Raw genomic sequence first — 23,537 nt, forward strand, 5'->3', positions numbered from 1 at the left:
AGAGAGATGAAATAAATCCAAGTTAGTAAGTGAGCTGGCAACATTTTCTCTTAGTCGTTGAGGTTTTCGATCGAAAATGGTAAGTTATACGTGCCTAAATCCAATTTCATCCGTATCTTTGTATATTTAATCTAATTGTTTCTGTATTAAAATTAAATTATTGTCATCGTGTTCGATATACGTGCAGATAAAATTAAGTTTATAAAATTTGTTCAATGGATTGAATAAGTAATTCACTAACCCTAAATTTCCGCATACCTCACGAGTTTTTCTAAGTTTTCTTAGTATTTTGCAGCTTATTTATCATATTAGGATATTATTGAGTGTTTTTCTGTTTGATTTAATGAAGTTTTTAGTATATATTCGAAATATTGTGTTATGATAGGCTTTAATTGATTGATTATTACACGTGAATTTCTATACACAATGTCCGCCGTTTCCCTATTATTTTAGATATGTAATAATAATAATTAAATACTTTTTTACCTATTGAACAGTTAATTAACATAAATAGACAATTAAGAAACAAAGAAGACAGAATTATGGGTCTGAGTATAGGGTAGAAGTTGAGATAATTTGTTTACATACATTGCTCTGAAAATAGTCTTTTCACATAGTATTCTTAATTACATTCTTCAAGAAAATATAAAAAATTCGGTTAGAGTAAAAGGTATCCAGCTAAAAAAAGGTCTTAAACTTATTATTAACGAATAGACATAAACATATCAGTTAATGTTACCTATGGTAGTAACATGGTGGCTTGTCTCTGAAACAGTGAGGATGCACATTCTAACCTAACCTATTCTAATAATTTGGTTTCAATAATTATGGTAATTTATTAGAATAGGTTAGATTAATTTAGAACGTGCGTCCCCATTGTTTCAGAGATGAGCCGCCATGTTTGCTACCATAGGTAACATTAACCAACATATCTAGATGTAATTTGACACGCTGAATCGATTTGGTATTAAAAAAAACTACTTATGATCAACTGTTGAAAAGTTACGAATGATTTTTTTATTTCCGGCTATTTGCTTTAAGAACAACTTTATTCAGAAACACTCAGGCATTCATCAATATTAACAAAATGAATTACTTTGATTCACCGTAATACATTCCATGTACGAGAGAAAGTGACATTAAAAATGCTAAAATGGTGTCAGCCCGCAAACATGTGTACACCTGACAACCGTGTAGGGACAACTGGCACGGAAATTTTCCCTGACTGGTGGAGAACATGTCGAGCATGACATCACTTCCACAATTCCCTACACACACGTGTGCAGTAACAGAAATACTTGACACAAAAATATAATTATTATATATTATTTAAAACAAAAGTACGGAAAAGTTCAGACCTATCTACCTAATGATGTCTTATAATCTAATTAGGAAAGAAAACTAGACAAAGATTATACTTTCTGCCTGGATGGGTTAGTTTTACCGGAGGAGTTGGGCGCCGCTGGATTTCGGGGTGGGCAAATTTTTATAGATGTTTTTGCTTATATTGTTTTTGGTTTGTGAGATATGGATATTCCTATAGCATCAAGGGGCACTAGTGTGCAAAAGGAAGAACAACAAGATTTTAACAATAAAAAGATACTTAAAAAGTGCTATAAAAGTAACCGAGAAGTTGCTTCTATAAAATAATTATACACAGAGGAGCCCGTGGAAGATCCGTCATCAGTAAAAACAATAATTATAGGCCTCGAAATATATAATTGCATCGTCGATATGATGAAGATGGAAAATGAATGTTGATAAACTTTTAAACATAACTTCACATTTAATTATTTTTTTTAACTAGTGACTTAGTTTTAACTAGTTAATTTATATTGGATAAGGTTGTTCAAGTCATACTACCACTGCCTAAATTGGTAGTATGCACATAAGATTCAAAAACCATTCTGGTGAGATTTAAGGAATTACTCTTTCTGTTATTAACTTTTATCTGCCGAATATCGGTGGAAGTAAGATAGTGCATTCAACAACAAATAATATTGCTTTGATTTTTATATTTTTTGTCTTATTATAGACCATAAACATGTTAAAATGCATTTATAATAGTCAGAAACAATAAGATATGGACTAGAATAGAAAATATAATTTTTTTTATGATACCAACTTCTTGTTCCAATGCACATATCACTCGTTCAGCAGATCCACATTGCTATGTAACAGTTACTGATTGAAATACCTTTGCTCAGTTGTAACCATAGAGTAAATATATCTAGAACATGAATGGGCAATCTGCAGCCCACATTGTTTCTTTGTGTGGCCCATGTTGCACAAAATATTTTAAAAATACAGTAGAGCGTCATTTATCCGAAAGCCAGTCAACTGAAACGTCAGTTAACCAAAAGCTTTCCAGTCGGACTCTGTCATGCTGAATTGGAACGTTTTTGATACTAGATTAACTTCTAAAGTATAATTTTTTTTGTTTTATATTTTTTAATATATTTATTTTGTTTGTACAAAATAAAGAAATAATTTTTAACAATACAATAACCTCGATTATTATTATGAAAATTTTCATTAGGCTTAAAATCAATGGAAATTCAACATGAAGCGACACGCAACAGAGAAAAATTTCAACATGGTATAGGTTAATATAGTTTTTCATACATAATCGGTTATTTGAAAAATCAGTTATCCGAACAACCCCAGTCCCCAATTGATTCGGATAAACGACGCTCTACTGTATATATAAAATAAAAATTTAAAGTACTGACATTGAGCAGTCTGTAGTCTTACTAAATACCAAGAGCTTGCTTCTTACATGTTCAGTAGTTTAACCTAAATTCACTGGACACTGTGTAGAGCTATAAAGTTTTAACAAGCTTGGTCAAGCCAACCTGATAGCAGGCTCCACAAAAGCAAATCAAATATTAATTTTGTTTAGAATAAATTTTATAAATTCTTGGAATCAAGTAGTAGTACAGAAGAATTTTTCACTGAATATACAGTAAGTGATGTGGTTTATAGATTCCAGTGGAATGGGGTAGTTTTTACTACAGCTTACAGTGACTGTAAATGAAAATGTTCAGTTCATTTCGTGCATGTGTGTGGACATGTGCTATGAATGGATTGAATGGAACACATCCAACAGACACACACAAGTCTTATCATAATCACTTCACTACTATAGTGGAGTGTGCTAAAAACTTTCTCTTTTGTTGCATTTAGTTTTTTGGTTTCTTTGCAAATTATACACTATTAATCTACATTTATTATACGTGGTACAATCCAAAAGTTTGGGGACTGCAGTAATCTATGACCACAAAAGCATGTATTTGAAGTTACAGCGTATGAAATGGATTCTACCAAACCACCTCTACGTGTTCAGGTTAATTTTACCCATGTCACGTGATTAAACTGCAAGCGCTGCTGTTTTTTTCCGCAGATAGTTACCTTTGTTCTGCGAGGTAATAAAAGTGGAGTTTCAAGAACAACCTCCAACATTAAATTTTGTCAGCATTTAGGTAAAACACCTATGGAGACTTTAAAATTGCTAAGAAAGGTGTACGGTGATTCTGCCATGGCGAAGTCGAAATGTTGGAGGTTGTTCTTGAAACTCCACTTTTATTACCTTGCAGAACAAAGGTAACTATCTCCGGAAAAAAACAGCAGCACTCGCAGTTTAATCACGTAGAGGTGGTTTGGTAGAAACCATTTCATACGCTGTAACTTCAAATACATGCTTTTGTTGTCATAGATTACTGCAGTCCCCGAACTTTTGGATCATACCACATATTATTCCTTAGCTGAGAAAACAAAATAGGGATTTTTACAGTGCCTTTTTCAGTAAATATAGAAAATGTACCAAATGAACTTTGATTGGAGATAATAGACTTGCAAAGTAATTTTGATTTGAAAGTTACTTTTGAAGGAAAAAATCTGATAATTTTTATAAAACTTTTATCAAAGAAAATCAATTTCCCAACTTAAGGAAGTATGCATTATTATTTTGTACAGTTTGTGTGTGACCAGTTTTTTCCCTGCAATGAATTTAGTAAAAAGTAAAACAATTCGGATAACAGATTCTCATCTCAAAAATAATTTAAAATCTAAGTGACTAATATTCAGCCAAATATTTTGGATATATTACGTTTACATCAGTTCCAGAAATCACATGAAATAAATCTGTTAATTTGTAATCGTATATGAATGAAAATGCGAGTAAATTATTATTTAATCATCTTTACACACCGGGATGCAAAATAAAAAACAGACTTACTTAAAACCAGATAACTGGAGTGGATGATTATTAGGAGTGCTAATGTTTTCGTAGCCCCGTCAGGGCTCTTCAGGCTTTATAGTAAAAAGGGGGAGCCGTACGCTGAGAATTGAATATTTTCCTTTTGAAAATACCAAAATATTCAATTCTCAACGTACGGCTCCCCTTTTTTCCTATAAAGCCTGAAGAAGAGCCCAGACAGGGGCTCCTAATAATCATCCATTCCGGTTATCTGGTTTTAAGTCTGTTTGTTTTTTATTACTCACATTTGTTTTTTCTCTTTTCTCATGTGCAGCCCATGTTAGTTCGAAAGTTTTTCAATGTAGCCCTTAGGTAGAAAAAGGTTGCCCATCCTTGATTAGCAGTCTTTGGACTACAATTATTATTAATTCTTAACAATTTGATTTTAATTATTTTTATAAATAGTATAACTTTACAAAATTCTTCAATTTATTTTTTAAACATATTTTATCACAGTGTGAGTGTGTACATGCTCTTTGTAATTTGATCTCCTATAATACTCGCCGTGAGAGCATGTTTGAACATGCATATGGATGCATTTGAACAAGAGGTGCTGGCGATCGCACCCCTTCAGTTAAGTTTCGAATGTGAAGCGTGTGTCTGGTGCTTTTATTTTAGTGTGCGGTCAGCCATGAAACTGAATTGTTCTTTTTTAAATTTCTAATGCGAAATGGATAAATTTGTGAAAAAACGAAGTGAGCCATCTACATCCAGTGAATCTGTTGGTAAAAAGACAAGGTTGTACAATGACAGTTATTTAAATCATGATTTCACCTCATTGGATAGAAAGCCACAGTGCATTGTTTGATCTCAAGTTCTCTCCGATGAAAGCACGAAGCCATCAAAATTAGTTCAACACTTGGAAACTAAACATCCGGCTCATAAAACCAAACCCTTGGAATTTTTCGAAAGAAAATTACATACCTTTAGAAATCAACAAACTTCTATTTGTAAGTTAAGCCATACTGATAAAAGTGTACTTGAAGCATCTTATCTCGTAGCATTAACCTGTCAGCTGCGCACTCGATAATCCGAAACAACACCGCTGTTGCGTACAGGTTTTGTGGTTTTTAAAGTGGTTTTTCAATTTGCGATATCTCGCTTAAAAATTGTAGTAGATATAATCTGTTTTCAGTTTTCTATCACGTACATATTACACTTTACGATTGTTAACTTCAAGATATTATGTATGTTTAAAAAAATTAATAAAATTTAAGATTTTAAAATATTTAAAAAAATCGTTTTTTTATAAATATTCCATTAATTTGTTACATGCGTTACTTAGACATGTCTATTTTCTGTCAAATAAAAAAAACTGCAGCTTTCTAAATCAACGTAGAGAAATAATACGGCCTTTAGATTATAATGCCGATTGGCGTGGGGAGTGGTGGTTTTTCTAAATCTAGGTTAATACACTTTTTTATTATTGATGATGTGTATTTGACTCTATTTATACGTTATTTAAACTATTGTACTAATAGTAGACTATAATAAGTGATTATTACTTTATTATATTAACGACTATACATGTATATCTTATGTATTACGGAAGTACCACCATAACCGGAAGTACTTTTGTTTTTTGAAAGATTTATGGCTGAATGGTTTAAAAAACAAGCTTATTTGTTAAATAGGATAAATATACATAAAAATTTATTAAATTCGTGCTAAAACTAGACAAGAATAACAATTTATAATTGTTTGTTTACGTTTGTAGCTGACAATGTAGCTTGAAGTTGGTATAACTTTCCAAGAAAGTTTCCACCCCACAAACCCAAGTTGATGCGTATTGGTCAAAGGATAGTCATTTAGCTATAATATACCAATTAGAACTTAACGGGCATGCTAACTAGGATTTTATTGTCAAATGAACAAAAGAAGGGTCTCCCATAGACTTAACATGGAATGGAGGAGTTTTGTGCCTAAATTTAAAAATACGGGGTGGTAACAAATATCTTATTCGTTGAAACAGACTCAGTCTATGTAGATAAAAGCCAATCAGTGCTTAAATCGCCACCAACTAGTTATTACGAAAAAAAAATTGACACTCCGACTGGAGTACTCCGCAACAGTTTAACAAAAACCGGTTACTCCAATAGCAGTACTCTACAAACAACTGGTTAAGAGTAGCTAAGATGTCCAAACCGCATACAATTGCTGAAAACCTCATGTTGCCTGCTGCAATTGATGTGGTCAGTGTTTTAATAGGTATGGAAGAAGCAAAAAAATTGAAACGTTTTGCTTTCTAATGGCACAATATCAAGGCAAATTGATGACATGGCTGCCAATGTTCACAATCAGATAATTCAGCAAGTGAGTTCAAGTGAATTTTTTGGTATTTAATTTGATGAATCGACAGATGTAGCAAACATGTCTCAGTTCTTATGTTTTGTAAGGTATGAATGCGATAGGGACACATTAATCAAAGAAAATATTTTGTTTTGCAAAACAGTACTGGTTCATGCAACAGAACAATGTCTTTTTGATGTTTTTTTACGAAGCTACGAGAAACTATACTAACATAGATTGGACAAAATGTATTGCAGTATGTAGTGATGGTGTAAAGACAATAACAGGAAAGAACAGTGAATTAATGAAAATATTAAGAGATCATCTTATTCCAAGGGCAGAATGGATGCACTGCTTTCTTCACAGACATGCTCTTGTCACAAAAAATATGCTGGAAAATCTCAATCAAATTCTTTGTTGAAGCTGTAAAGTTAGTTAATTTTATTAAAAGCCGACCGTTACAGAACAGGCTGTTTGCTAAACTATGCGATGAAATGGGCGAAAATAAAAAATCTCTTCTTTTCCATACAGAAGTTAGATGGTTATCGTGAGGGAAAATGTTAACCTGCATATTGGAATTGTGAGATGAATTAATAATAATTTTCCAGGATAAACAAATGCCATTCTCGTTGTTTTTACAGAATAATGAGTGTATGTTGTTGTTGGCTTACTTAGCTGATGTATTTTTGCTTTTAAACGACTTGGATGTGAATTTACAAGGATGTGATAAAGACATTTTATTAATGGCAAAGTTCATGCGTTCATTAAGAAGCTTGATATCTGGATTATTTGCCTTCAAAGCAAAAATTTGGATATGTTTCCACTCACTTCAGATTATATTCAGAAAAATTTGAATGAACAAGACACTATTATTCACCACTGTTTGGATTGCACAAAGATTCATTTGCGTGAGCTAAAAACTCAGTTAACGGAGTATTTCCCGGAAGATAAAAATGATTTCTCAAAGAGATGGGCACTGAATCCGTTTAGTGAAAATGTTGTTGCCGCTGCTAAGTTACTAGTTGAGATTCACGACCAGCTCATCAAAATGTCTGCCGACAAAATGCTACAACTGCAATTTACATCTGAAGATTTAAATATGTTTTGGCTTGCTTGTTGACATGAATATGGAAATTTAGTCACAGAAGCATTGAAAATATTAATCCCTTTTGCCACGTCTTATCTCTGAGAAAAGGGTTTTTTTGTCTATGGTTGCACTAAAAACTAAATACAGGAATCGTCTTTTATCAGTCGAAAACAATTTGCTTTTGTGTGTTTCTAACATAGATCCACGTATGGAAAAAATTTTAAATGAAAAACAAATGCAACCATCACATTAATTTTTTTTTCTTTACATGTGTACTTATTGTAAGTAAAATGTTTAAGTTTATAATAAATGATTTTTTTCTCATAAAATGATTTCATTATTGTTTCGCGACTCCCCTTTAATATTATCGCAATCCCCAGGTTGAGAAACACTGCTCTATGGTTATAACTGTTGAGTCTGCTGAATGCAGCCAATGCTCTGCTGTAAAAGTTTTGAAATTAGAATGAACAAAAGCAGTGTGGTGTATAAAATGAACAAAGGTAAAATTATAGATTCTTACCATTATACATTTAAAAAAAAATTTTTTTTTTGTTTTTTAAACACATTTGATAGACATTTTCAAAACAGAATTTTTTGTTGCTGACCCATAAAAAAACACTATAAACAAAAATCATAGGACTACTTATGAAGTGTGCACTGTTTGACAAATAAATGTATAAAATTTAATGAAGTTTTTGTACTTCATTAATTATATTTTAAAAAACCTTTATTTTCTGCTTTAGTTTTAGAAGTACCAGTTCACTAGTACATCAGAGTTAAAAGACAAAATAATGGAAGTTTATTGTGTGACTTGATGTATTTATTAATCAAACCAATCAAAAATAATTTTTTATGGTGAAATGCAAAACTGATGTATGGTAAAGGTATAATTTTGCTCTGGAGAAAAGGTTTAATGGATTTTTTTTTTGTAGTGTTTCTTTTACCTGAACTTTTTGTTCTTGAGAAAAGTACCTTCAAAATATTGTTCCTGGTTTCTGGAAACAATGAAAAGTAAGCAGGTTCTGTCATGATCTTGGGAAAAATCAGAAATGCAGTCCTGTATTGTGCTTAGACCCTAGAGAGTTCTACCTGCTTTGTATTTTAAATCATTTGTCATGCAAACATATTTAGATCATACATTAAAAAACGATAAGTTGTTATTTAAAAATAAAAAATATGTAGGAAATAAATTATATAATTATTAAATTTTTATTTTTAAAATTTATTTAATTTATTTAAAAAGTAATGATGCCTAAAATGCCTAATCTGTGAATCCTATAAAGCTGATTCATAAATAATGTCTAACTCTGGTGTCCAATTTATAAGAGATTAGTCTAGAAAATAGTAATGGGGAATGTAGATAGGTATTTAAATAATAAAAACATTTTTTTCATTTTCTTTATTAGTGGGATATTGGATTAATTTTCCAAAATCATCATCAATCTATTTCTGGTTCAATCAATGTAATTGCTATTCTTAATGAGTTCTCAAGATGTTCATTTGGTATTGTGCTTTTAATCCTATTTTTCACAAATTTTATTCTGGAAAATAGCTGCTTTCATATGTAAGTGCTTTCAAAAAGTGATGTGATGAATAATGCATAATTGTGAAGCAAGGGATATTTGTTTCTAGATGGATAATTTTTATAAAATTCTAAGAGACTTAAATTTTTCTTTCAGTTTGATGTCTGATTGCAATTCTATACATTCAATATGAAAGTTTGCAGGTAAAATGTATATACTGAAATTGGAGTTGCAAATATATCAAAATATTGATTATTTTTCCAGAGATCTTGGAATCTAGTTTCAAATTCTTGCAATAGATCTGTAAGTAAAGCTGCGTATTTTTCAGGATTTACAGGACTGTTTGGCCAACCTATTGAAATACATATAGTTATTCTCTTTCATTTTGACCTTCCCATAACTTTAGTTTCATTTGGAATGCTGTTATTGTTTGATACATAGTATTGATAAGTATGTTTTCACCTTGGAGATGCAGGTTTACTCATCTAAATGCCCATAATATGCATATAATTTACAATGGCAGCCGTCTTAACTTTTGTCTACAGTGCTTGTGAACCTCGCCGCACTAGCGCCACAGTGGCTAACTTAAGAACAAGTGGCTTAACCATCTCTTAACAAAGTGGCTTTAAATGACTTTAATAGGAAACGTGCCCAATGTATATTTTTAAAGACCGGGAGTGTGTACGAATGGCATCTTGTGACAATTTCTTTAATAAGTATTACAATGCTTTGTGAATTTCAAAAAATAAAAAATAAGTACATAAATATCTGAATGTTTTAAGGAAGTTTATGATTTTATGTTGGGCTGCATATTGGACAATACTCTGTCTTAACTGATAATGTTCTAAATGAAATTAATTGCAGAGGTCTATCTATAGCGCATCCTGTACATTTCAGGACAGCCAAGAGTGCAGAATATTTTAAGGATAAAAATTTTCTCCAGAACATAATTTTACATATAAAATATCCCTGAGAATTGTTGCACACTAGCATGCAAAATTAAACATTTTACAAATGAATTAATAATTATTACTATGTCGTTTGAAATATTCTAATTAAATCAAACAAATAAATAAATTAGCTTGTAAACAGGTTATCTTCACTACTCTATAAGTACTGGTATATTATATACTAGACTCTTAACAACTTTTATGTCACCAGTAAAATATTTAATTATAAACAAACGTTTTCGACCATAAAACTTCCGGTCTTCATCAGGTTAACCCGATGAAGACCGGAAGTTTTACGATCAAAAACGTTTGTTTATAATTAAATATTTTACTGATGACATAAAAGTTGTTAAGGGTCTAGTAAATAAATTAGGTCTACTGTATACATTACACAACAGTAAACTTATAAGTTTATTGTTGTGCAATGTATAAATTAACGTAAAAAGTAATTTTACATAAATTTATCAGTTTAGAGTTGAAATAATGCTTTAAGTATCGTGGGACAGCATATACAATTATAAACTTGACTTAATAGATCTATGTTGATAAAATTGAAGCCAAATGCAACAGCTGTCTTTGATGAATTATAGGTATTCAAAGATAGTGTAAATAAAGTCTGCTATTAAACATTATGTCAATACACTTTGCTTCTAAAGGTGTTACTTCAAAACATCTTTAGAGGATTCAACAGAAAAATACTTAGCTGCATTCTGAAGACTCAGCAGTTCCAGAGTGGTTAATGGGTCTTGTGAATTATTTTTAACTGTAAATTAATGTATAAAGTGAACTTGGCAATAGCAATGTGCAGTATTATGATTTAACCATATTTAGAATTATTTATTATTTGTTTTATTTCATTTTAATCATATAAATGGGATTTCTGGGAAGTTATCAATGAATTTTGTAGGAAAACATTAGTAAATAGTCAAAATAGATGTAAAAGTTTACCAGTTTTTGTTCATAAAAGGTTTTTCTGTATTGGACGATGTAATAATCATCAAATATATAATAATTATCAAAACTATCTTTTAATTACATTGTCTATAGGTGTGTTCATGGTTGTGTATGTGTGTATACAAACATGCATGCATATGCATGCAAAATATATAATTGTATTTTTAACTTTTATTTTCTTTGATCAGGGTCGTGTTAGAACTAAGACTGTGAAAAAAGCATCTAGGGTTATAATTGAGAAATATTATACCCGACTGACTTTAGATTTTCATACAAACAAGAGAATATGTGAAGAAATAGCCATAATTCCCAGCAAGAAGCTTAGAAACAAGATTGCAGGGTAAGAATATGAATATTTTATGATAGATACAATAATTTTTGCACTTAAGTATTTCAGTGTTAAAAATAATAATGTTTTAATATCAGGTGTCCATTAAAATTTGTTGACTATTTTTTCAAATTTCCATGTAAAGGAAATATTAATTTAAATGAACAACAATATACTGTTTGAAAGAACAACTGTTTAAAATAAAATATACACAGCTTCAATTGCACCTTTGTGGTGTACGACATTACTGAGCCTCCTCTTGACTGAGAGTACTAGGCATTGTACAGTCGAGTGCAAAATGGTTTTCACCTGCGTGACGTCACGTCACGTAACGTAAGTGACGTATTTTGACCTGTCAATCATTTCTACTTGTGCTCTCATTGGTTTAAAATGGACTGCGCCGTTGTATGATTTATTGGGGGGTGATAGGAATGATTCAAGAGGGATTATGTTGAGCACTACGCTTAAAAATCGTAATCACAGCTTTTTTAATATAATCGCGTTTCTTTTTTAAATAAAAATCTGTTATTACTGCTACCAGAAAATACGATTATATCGTTTATTTATATAATTTTTTTCCCTTCTAACGTTTTTTACGTTTATATTATCGTAATTTGTTCCAAAAAATGCAAAACAAACATATCTAGTTTAACTTCCGTTTAAATTATTTAAGGTTTCACTGGAGAGAAGCGGATTTCACTGCTTGGCACCGATGTCAGGCAGTGAAACCCACTTCTCTCCAATTACAAAGGAATCGGAGAGAAGTGGGGTTGGAAGTCAAGGTGACAATAGTAAATGTTTATTATGTTTACAGAAGGGTGGAAATCACAATTATTTTTAACGTAAACAAACCGATAAGTGCTTTATTACAGTGTCAATTATCTCAAGTTTCAACGATTGACATCTGCTTCTTTGAAACTGGAGAAGTAGTAGTTGGGTGTCAAGGTCACAGTAATAACTGTTTATTCCTTTCACTGAAAAAATTCATTTCATCCACCTCATTGTTATATCAACAACGTTTTATTATCCCGATTTCCGACAACTTTGATTCTGTCATCTGCTATTTCTTTTTCTCGGTGTCGCCTTTCATTCTTCCAATATTTAACAAAACACTTATTCGTTTAAATAAAGTCAATGAATATGAAAATTAGCTAGAGCTGAAAAACTGTCAGCTTACAGCAAGTTTATGTGCTACGTTTTGTTTGTTTGTTTTAAAAAAAGACAGAAATTACATCTGAATAATGACCTTTAATAATTCAAGTTAAACAACACTGAGACTCCGGAAATTTCAGGGACTTTCTATACTTACCTCCGAATTTCTTCTGTCAAATAGATTACTCCTATTACTAGTTCTGCAGAGTTTCGAAAGCCTTGATATGGCCTTGTATAGAAAACTAGAAGTAATAAAATGAGAACAAAATGACGCGATTCATTTGAAGAGTCACTCAACTCAATAGACTACTATTTAGAAATTTATTAAAACGTAAAACGGAGAAAACACAAATTTGAAAAACAACAAAAAAAGAAAACGTATCATTTCAAATCATCCACGAATTTTAATCACTATAAAGTGAAAACTAGGTTCAGACGAGATCAAAGTCTGAAGTGCATTAACTGAGTCAATGTAAATCACGCAGCAACGATGATTTTTCTGATCACATACTTTAAGGCTAGGTAGCTAGCTTGCAGCTCTGCAGTGATGATGAACGAATTCGGTGCTATTTGTTTTTCCAGGATGAAATCGTAGCAGACAAAGGCTAAGCCAACGTAGTTATCCGATTTAGAGCCATCAGTGTAAATGGTAATTAAATTCCTGTGACTGTTCAATTTCTGCAAAGTGCTGTCTACACGTAATCTGGAGTGCATTCTTCAGGAAAGTGCTTTAAGCTAAGATCTACTTTTATCACAGGAGTGATAAATGGTGATGTATGATGGTATGCCAGAGAGGAGTGTCAGAATCGAGTCCACTGCCCTTCGTTTTGTATGACTAGCTGCATGCGCTCTGGCATGCTAGCGACTAGACTCGCACACAGCCCATCTCCCCGGAGTTTCTCCCACTTTTCATGAACAATTTTCCATAATTCGTCCGGGGAAGACGCTTTTATGGGTTCATCTGTAATTTTAGCCCATACATGTTCTATGGGATTCAAATCTGCACCCCTCCCTGGCCACTTCATCACCGAGATCTGTTCTTCTTCACTGAGCCATTGTTGTGTGACCTTTGCCATGTGGATCGGTGATCTGTCATGAACAAAGGGCACAACAACATCATTCCCAAACATTGCTTGTAAGGATGGCATTAGCCCATTTTGTAAAATATCGATATATTTATTTGCATTTAAATGGCCATCAATACGAATAAGTTCGCCAGGTCCTGCGGCATTCATCCATCCCCACACGCCTGCAAACAAAAAAAAATATGTATTAAATATTGATGATAATTAAGGAAAAATCAAGCTCAAACGCAAAAGTATGCACAAGATAATCACCAACAGGTTAATAAAAATATAACATACGATTTATCCAGGAACAAATGATCAATTAAAAATGACCATTATATTAGTTTAATATAACTAATCAAATATTTTTAGCTTTATACGACATTGAATGGGGAGTTTCTTACTTAGCATACTGTTACGCTCTACATTACCAAACTAAAAATATATATTCAGGCAAATATTCTTAAATATAGCCTTAAACTTTGTAAATTATTATTTTATTTTTATTATTTATTATTAAACTTTTGTAAATAATTTACTGCTTAAAACAATATCTTAAAATCTGAAAAGCATGTGTTTACTTATAAACAGCTTGTCCCAGATACTTTATAAAAGATAGTTACTTGCACACTTATTACTTAATAAATAATTAAAAGCAAAATTATTTTCGATATTTCTCTATGTTAAGCAAAATATAGGCTTTTGGTATTATAGAAATGAATTAATGACAATTCATTACAAATATAATAATCGTATTTTCTCTTTCGATTTTTCATTCACATTTGGGTAATTCTCATATTTTGTAATTTATAGGGAGGTAATTTATAGCAATATTAATATCGCTATAAATATATATATAGAATTTGTGAGTATGTGTATGATTGTGGGTTTGAGTGAATTCATTTTATGTCTGTATGTCATTAAATCAAGTGTGAATCAAGGATACTGCATTTCTGTTGTCATTTCTCTATAATTCCAAATTTATAGGGCTGAGAATCTCATCGAGCAATTCCAATATCCACAGTTTAATATTCCAAGAAACTAATTTTACTTCATAGAATTTCTGTCACCTTCGGATGTTGGAATTGCTAGACTTCACTCTAAACCCTTCATTCGGATTATAGAAAAAGAGAAAACAATTTTAAATCAAGATTTACACATAAAAATATTTTTTCCAGTTGTATTTTGTAATTTCGTTTCGGCTTTTCCTCTTCCTTTTCATAGGCTAATCTTACGATAGTTAAAAAGCTGAGAGGAAATACTATAGTACGCAGTTTTTAATACTATTTTGAATATGCTAATATTTTTTAATGTTTATCTATTTAGTATGTTAAATACAGGTTTTATGTTCTAGTTACAGTGACAATTAGGCTATAAATAGAGAAAATGAAATGTAAAAACTCACCTATGGAAAATCGCCCGCTCTTGTCTACCGGGTGAACATATATGTTATTATGTCGTTGGCCCTTCGGTCTACGGACCCAAATTTTTCCATTACTCCTACTTTGGAAAATTTTTTCGTCCGAAAAACAAACGCTTTCCCACTCGGAGTTCGTCCAATTTTCATGTTGGCGGGCGAACTCCAAGCGGTCTGCGATGTTTTGGGCTGACAAACGTTGTTTTTCGGCCGCTCGTCTGCCAAACAGACCGAATTGTCTGAGTCTGGAAATAAAATACATATATTAATATTACTCGTTTCTTACATTTCTGTATAAACAAGAACATTGTTGATAAAATTTTCTGTATACAAGATCATTAAACTCACACAAAATGATACATTGAAAACATACGGTGTAATTCTACATACCTTCTTTTTACCGTGTCCACTGATACGGGCAAGTCTTGCTCAATTAAATGCTGACGGGCCGTTTTAAATGGATTTTCATTTGCGTTGTTTTTTAATGTCTCGTCCTCCTCTTCTGTAGTGAGGCGGGGACGACCCGATGATTTTTTTGCCGAAACGCTGCCGGTTTCCCGGTTGCGTTTAGAAATATTGATAACCGTACGCGAGGTAACCTTAAACATTTCGGCTATCTCGCGCACGGTTTTGCCCTCCTCCCTGTGCCGAATGATTAATTTCCGGATCTCTTCCGAAGTTGGTCCAGGCATATCGCAATTCAATAATCGTCTGGCTTTCTTTTGTTTCTCTTTTTCTCCGTTGAATGTCGCCTTTTATTTTGCTTATAACTATAAAAATCTTCGATTTCTGACAACTATTTTGATTTTATCGTCTGTTCTTTGTTTCTCTTTTTCTCCGTTCAATGTCGCCTTTCATTCGTCCAACATTGGCCGCCACTTCCGTTCATTATACAAAGTTCTCTTCTCTTGTATTATTCTGTTATCAAACTTATCACATTAACACGAATGACAGGTCGCTTCACTGCCAGGCTATCGAAACTTCACGTTATTATATGAACATATTTCAGTTGATGTTCCTTTTATTACATTATTTCTAATTTCGAATTTTTTTTCTTTTACGGAGTTTATCATTGAACATTATTACAGTTATTACTACTACTACTACTTTTTAAAATATATTTGCATTGTTGGCTCATTGTTTGTTTTACTATTTTTGTATTTTCCGATTAGCTCTGATAAACTAAACTATATTCATCAATCGTTTATATAAGATGTAAACTTGTAGCTGCTTTAAGGTCTGGGATTAAAGTCATTGCCTTATTTTTGAAATTGATAATAATTCTACAGAAAATTATATTGTTTAGATATTAAGGGAATAAATCACAAACTGCTTTTTAAAAATTTCTATCGACTTTAATTTTTCAACTGTTAAGAATTCGCAGTCAGACGAAATCCCATATGTTTTCATATCTCCATTTAAGTTGTGTTATTAAAATATCCATCACTTATTTCATTTCTACTGCAGATAAATACTTATCATTATAAATTAAACAAACAAAACGTAACATAAACTTTCAGTAAGCTGACAGTATATATAATGCATTCCTTAGTTACTTTCTGAATAATGTCAAGAACTGCCGTAAATTCATTTAAGTGATCATGCAATTTTTGTGAAATAATAAAGTATTGGCTAAGAATGAAATAGAGGTCTACGAAAGTTTAATGCATTTTGACAATTTTTAATTCTTCGTAAGTCAAGTGAATCCTTTACCCTTGCCTGAGACGCGTTTGGTCTTTCGGACCCCGTGTTTTTAATATAAAATTATAAATTTTACCTATCGCGTAAAGGAACTACAATTTTACCGTTAAATTATGAGCTTTGCTTTTTTTTAATAGTATAAATTACTTGTGTATTAGCAAAATTACGGTTTTTAATGTTTATTTTTATGTAATTTAATCCAAAAAACGCAAAAAATAATCATGTCAAGTTTGAACTGGCTGTAAATTATTTCAAGTTTCACAAATTGTCATCGAGTTTATTTGTAAATGGAGAACGATGACTCTTTCAGAAAGATTTGTTAATAGACTTCGCGTTACTTCCTATTACTGGAGTCAATAAACGTTAATTGTTTTATGACTCTATTAACAAATTTTTCTCTGGGTTGTAAATCGACTAATTGACAGTTTTTACACATAAGAAGGTTATCTTCAAGACTTAACAGATAGTTTTGTTAGATCTTTATACATTAATTTTATTTTTTAATTTTTTATGTGATATAGTGGCGTATTAGGCTTAACTCGATCACCTAATATCAAAAATTAACATAGCCCGAAATATTATAGTAAACATCAAAATTATTTGCTGGTAGTTTAGACAAAAATGTTTTATATGTATGAAATGAAACAGCCAAAAAAATAATAAGCGGAACATCAAAAAATCGACAATTTACGACATGTTCTCGATTCTGTAAATTGTTCTCTCAACAATATAAAAACTTCACGTAATAATACGTAAAAAATGCATCCATGTCAATTCTTGAATGTTATAAAAATGTAATAAGCAACAATTTTACACTTTTCACAATTCGTATTTTCATAATTTATTTTTTTTATTTTTTGTGGCGTTGATCTGCAACAAAAAGCGTCGTGACGCATCTTAGCGATTTTATTTATAATTACTTAGAATTTAGATCATGCTGTCTTTTAGGTTTGTTTTGTTGTGCAGCAATGGGAAATAAATAGATAATAAATGCAGATTATAATAAAAATTATCTTTAGATGATTAATTTAGATTATTAAATTATAAAAGAACGATTGTCGCGTAGCTGTCATTATTTTATTATATGTAATTTCATAATGTTTAGGGTCTAATTAGTTAACTTCTAGTTGTTTGATTCTGATTGAACGAGTAAGCATCTTCACAAAATTGTCTGGTGGAAAATTGATTGCGATAAGAACTACCCCTTTACGTAAATCAAGATAAAAATGTAAACAAACGTTACATAATCGTTGTTTTCGTCGTTTTTCAGCTCTAATTTAGCAAATTTTCATATTTATTGGCGTTATTTAAACGAATAAATGTTTCGTTAAATGTTAAGAGAACGAGAGGCGACACTTAACGGAGAAAAAGAGAAACAAAGAGCAGACGACAGAATCAAAGTTATCGTTGGAACTCGGGATAATAGAATGTTGTTGGTATTAGCAATGGGATGAATGAAACGAATCTCTTCAATGAAAGGAATACACGGTTACTACTGTGATTTTGACACCCAATTCTAGTCCTTCTCCAGTCCTTCTCCAGTTACAAAGAAAGCCGATGTTAATCGTTGAAACTTGAGATAATTGTAACTGTAATAAAGCACTTATCGGTTTGTTTACGTTAAAAATGAGTGTATTCATACCCTTCTGTAAAGGTAATAAACATTTACTATTGTTGTGACCTTGACTTCCAACTCCGCATTTCTCCAATTACAAAGGAAGCCGATGCCAGGCAGTGAAACCTGAGATAATTTAAACTGAAATGAAACTAGATATGTTTATGTTTTGCGTTTTTCGGATCAAATTGCACTAATGTAAGCATAAGAAACGTTCGAAGGAAGAAAAATTACATAAATAAACGATATAATCGTATTTTCTGATGGCAATAATGCCAAATTTTTATTAATATAATCGCGTTTTTTTTACGAGCTGTAATTACGATTTTTAAGCGTAGTGCTCAACATAATCCCTCTTGAATCATTCCTATCACCCCCCAATAAATCATACAACGGCGCAGTCCATTTTAAACCAATGAGAGCACAAGTAGAAATGATTGACAGGTCAAAATACGTCACTTACGTTACGTGACGTGACGTCACGCAGGTGAAAACCATTTTGCACTCGACTGTACATGATCTGAATCTGATCATGTACAATGTGATCATGTAATCAAGCAGCTGATCCTGGTGATCAGCTGCTTGATTTTTAGCTCTTTAGCATGTTTTGTACATCAGGATCTTGAAATAAGCTCAAAATCCTTCATAGGCTGCACCTTGAACATTGGATGAGTGTCATCTTTGACTAGAGTTGATGTTTTCTGCCTCCAGGGCTTCAGGAACAACCCTTGAATAAAGAGCACTGTCTGGTCTGGCCAAAAGATATATTCCCTTTCTCTTATATATTCTGATCCCCTTGCTGATAGTTGAATCTGATTTAGGGAATTAGCCAAGGTTAAATACAATAGTTATTGGAGTTGACAGAGTCCGCAACATCGGAGGTGGGGGAATTGCAATCGAGATAAGAAACACTAGTGATGCCGACCGACTTGTGAAACATATCTCCAAGGAAATTCCACAAATAACTATTAAAAGGCCAAAGAAGCGTTTGCCTTACGTGGCTTTTTATTCAGTTCCTGTTCAAGTGACCCGGGAGAGCTACCTTTACTTGTCTATCGGCAGAACGACTTCCTGAGCGAAACATATTCTGAAGACGAGTTCAACGAGGCTTTCAGAGTCAAATTTACTATGGGCAAGAAGGGGAAAGACTTTACAAACTGGGCTGTGCAGGTCTCGCCCAACCTGTGGAAAAGGCTTCTGATTCTGGGGAAGATCTCTGTGGAATGGTCCAAATGCAGGGTCTCGGACTTCTGTCCGGTCCTGCAGTGATACAGGTGCTGTAGATTTGGCCATTCGACTAAGTCCTGTAGCCAGACAGTGCCAACATGTAGTCACTGCTCTGGCGAACACTCCTACAAAGACTGCAAACATAAGGACAAGCCAGCTAAATGCTGTAATTGCACCCATGAGAAAGCAGCTAACTCTGAACACAACGCACGTGACAGCACATGTCAGGTTTATACTCGTATCAAAAACAACGTAATTAATAGTACTGAATATGGACCAACGCAGTAATAAAAGTATTCGTCTTCTGCAATACAACACCGGAAAAAGTATTGCTGCCACCTCAATCTTAAGCTCCAAGATCAATGACTGCGACTTCATCTTCTGCCAGGAGCCCTACTGTGTGCGTAACTGCCCGGCTTGTCTTCCAACCACTTGCACCATCCTTAGTGGTACCTCAGAGTATCCCTGGGCGGCCTCTATCGCCCCCAATGACAACTTGTCCCTTCTGCACCACAGCAACATTAGCTCTCAGTGCATCTGCTGCTCTGAGATCATTGTCAACGACAACAGGCTCATCCTAATCAACTTTTACTGTCCGATGAATAATGACATCAACGATTATCTGTCTTCACTACAAAACTGCATGGACACCTTCAACAATGCCTTCTACATTCTTGCAGGAGACACTAACGCTCGGTTATGTTATACTACGGTATCGGGAATGTACCTTTTTGGTATCTTAATCAATAACTAACTAACTAACTAACAATAGTTTAGATTCATCTGACATTGATGGCAAAGCCAAATTTCCAAATTAGAGCTTTGCTAATTCCCTTAATGCAAATGATTTTCTGAGGTGACTGTCAGTAGTAGAACTTGTACACTCGGGAATGCAGATCATTCGATTTTGGCACTATTCTGCGCAAAAACAATTCTTTGGAAAATGAGGCATAATTCTCCTAACAGAACTCCTTAGGTGTAAGTGAAGTTTCATAATTTTAGTGAATTTTAATCTAGATGGCATAGTTATTTAGTTGTCACACTTAAATACAAAAATGTGTGTACACAAGTTTACATTTAAAAAGTTGGAGTGATTAAATGAAATGAAAAAGTCAAGAGGAGAATTTGACGTCAAGGAATATATTCCAAATGTTGAAACTTTCAAAAAAACAAATGTTTGATAATTTGAATTTTATTTGTATTAAAGAATTTTACTGTATTATTTACAAAGAATTTTTATAATGCAGCACTAGGACTGCCAAAGGTAGTCGGAATGGATCCCCTCTTGTGTGTGCGCCAAGAATTATATTACTGAAGAGCAATAAAATTATGATTTCACATTATTCTAGAATTGATGTTTTAATTTGTGGTTTTCTTATTTTTTTCTCTAAATTTTATTTGATTAGTTTCGTTACTCATTTAATGAAGAGAATGCAGCGAGGACCCGTGAGAGGTATTTCTACTAAACTTCAAGAAGAAGAAAGAGAAAGAAGGGATAATTATGTTCCTGAGGTAAATTTTATATTTTTATTTCCAAAAATAAGTAATTTGGGATAGAGTGGAATATATATTGAAAGAAAATGTTTTGTACAGAAGATAAGAGCAAATTGTCATCATTCAAACTTGTTCATAAACAAATATTACTATTACTAGATTTATTTAATATAGAACTTTCATTAAAATCTAATGACATATTAAGATTTTCACAGATCAAGACTGCTTAGATTAACAGAATTTTATGTAAATAAAAATTAACATTTCTGAAATAATAAGTAATTAACTTCCTTTAAATTAATCAAATTACTGTGTTTTTTCCCCTCTTAATTTACAGAATAAGATAATAATTGGAAAGGGCATCATTCCATAAGGATTTTGACTAAATTGTGATAAATGATATAACACTTTCAGACATTTTTGACTCAGTGAAAATTGAATGAAGAAAATCATCTTTGCAGGTCTGAAGACTCTGACCTGCAAAGGAATACAGTGAATTCAATGTTGAAGAAAAAAAATTATTGTTATAAGAAGGAAATTAAATTAACATCAATTGATTTTCATTAGAAATATATTTTGAGATGTAACAAATTACAAAAATTCATTAAAGAGAATCTTTGTTGTCAAACATTTCTCAAGCCTCAACATTATACTTAATGAGAACAAAGAGATTTTTAGACTTCTTTCTTTTACTGTAAACATTAATAAGCCATTTTTCATTCTAGACAGTTTTGGAATTATTTTGAACTTTCCAAAGTTTTTATTTCTTGCTTGCAGATGTGTACACGCTTGTCTATCTTTATTTTATTAACCAGTTTTCATTTTGTTGTCATCTACATTGAAAGGGGTTCTGTATACACAACGTTAAGAAAATAATTTATTTTTTACTCTTATTTTGACCAAGTCAAAAAATTTTAATATTTTAGAACCATAAGCATCTCAGTGTGTTCTATTGTTTGTCACAATTTAGTCAAAATTACTCACGCAATGTTACGAAATGACACCCTTTTTAATGTGGGATAAGTTGTCATTTAAATTTGTAAGGCAATGCTAATCCTACTTGCTTGAATTTATTTTTATTAATCTCATCCTAAATAATAATTTTTTGATTTAGTTTATAATCTTTTTAAAAGAGAATGATGTTGGATTTAGTATAGTATTAAATTGATGAAAATTGTTTTTAGATAGCTATTGATTAACGAGACAAATATTTAAAGGAACAACACCGGAGTGAAAATAAATTAGAATCAACAACTGTAGTGCCTTTGACCGGTGTGCTGCTTCTCTCTTTTTCTATAAATCGCAATCAAGACAAATATTGATGCTTTAAGACAAACTAGCTTGTCCGAAAGAAATAACAAGAAAAATTGTTAGAAATTTTGCTCCATTAGATCTAAATTTGTTGTTGGTTATAATCGTTGTCAAAAAATTTAATTTGCCTTAATAAATGCTGAAAAGAAACATAATTTTCTATGCTTTAAGTAGTGCTGCATCATATTTTCAATATAGAATTTGTATAACTTAGTCTTTTTAAAGTAATAGAAGCATCTCTAACAAATTATCTTTTCTGAAATTTGGAACAGTCAATGTATTTAGTCGTTGTTACATTTGAAAATAACTTTATAGGATAAGAACTGATTACATATTTAGTATTTGTATCAATATGATTTTATTACACAACATGCATCATTTTTAAATGTAAACTTTTGTTTAAATTTTCGGCAATTAGAATAGTCGACCTTTGTGTTAATTTGTGGTGGATCTGGGATGAGCAACCTCTGGAATTTTTCAAAAGTAATCGGTCCCGGATTTGTCGAGTTCTGTTTCTCGTACAATTAAAATCTTAATAGAAGTAAACAAGACCGAGGACCTTTTTTTAACTCTTGACTAAAATAATTTTAAAAAACATATTTATGCTATTATTTGTTATAGTTTGATCTTTTGATACAGTAATATGAAGTAATAATTCAGAGCTAACAGTGAAATTTAAATGTAATGATCAGAAAAATAAAATTGCAATTTTCATAAATAAGAGAGTTTTGAGAGATTTAATAATAATGGATTGTTTTACCTGCATTTTTGTTAATATAGATAAATTTAACAACAAATCAAATTTTAAAAAGCATGTGTCACATTTATCAAACTGCACTATGAAAGTATATTCAATTATTATGTAAAAAAAAAACAGCTCAATTTAGAAAATGTTAAAAAAAGCTTTCATTTTTTGTAGGTATCTGCTATCGATTTGGACGTGGTGGAAGTCGATCCCGACACCAATGAAATGTTGAAACAAATGGTAAGCATATTTGTTATTAATAAGGCATTGCCATCGGTATCGATAAAAGATCGTGCTGTTTGTTTTTACAGGATATGACCAACATCCCGGGATTGCAGATGACATCTCTTTTACCTTTTCCCGGAGCTCCACGTGTATAAAGAAGTGTTGAAATAAAAAATACATGTGAACTACGTCTG

The 23,537-nt window shown here is 31.9% G+C and overlaps 1 protein-coding gene across 1 annotated transcript; it reads left to right on the forward strand.

Annotated features, from left to right (window-relative positions):
• Nucleotides 1–23,531, forward strand: RpS17 (ribosomal protein S17). Its single transcript, XM_067281216.1, has 5 exons — nt 1–79; nt 11,250–11,401; nt 20,975–21,080; nt 23,293–23,358; nt 23,430–23,531. Exons 1-5 carry the CDS (start codon nt 77–79, stop codon nt 23,496–23,498), a joined length of 396 nt encoding a protein of 131 aa, XP_067137317.1. The 5' UTR covers nt 1–76; the 3' UTR covers nt 23,499–23,531.
• The last annotated feature ends 6 nt before the right edge of the window (nt 23,532–23,537 follow it).

Source organism: Centruroides vittatus, unplaced genomic scaffold (assembly GCF_030686945.1).
Source record: "Centruroides vittatus isolate TY-2023 unplaced genomic scaffold, ASM3068694v2 contig_911, whole genome shotgun sequence".
NCBI lineage: Eukaryota > Metazoa > Arthropoda > Arachnida > Scorpiones > Buthidae > Centruroides > Centruroides vittatus.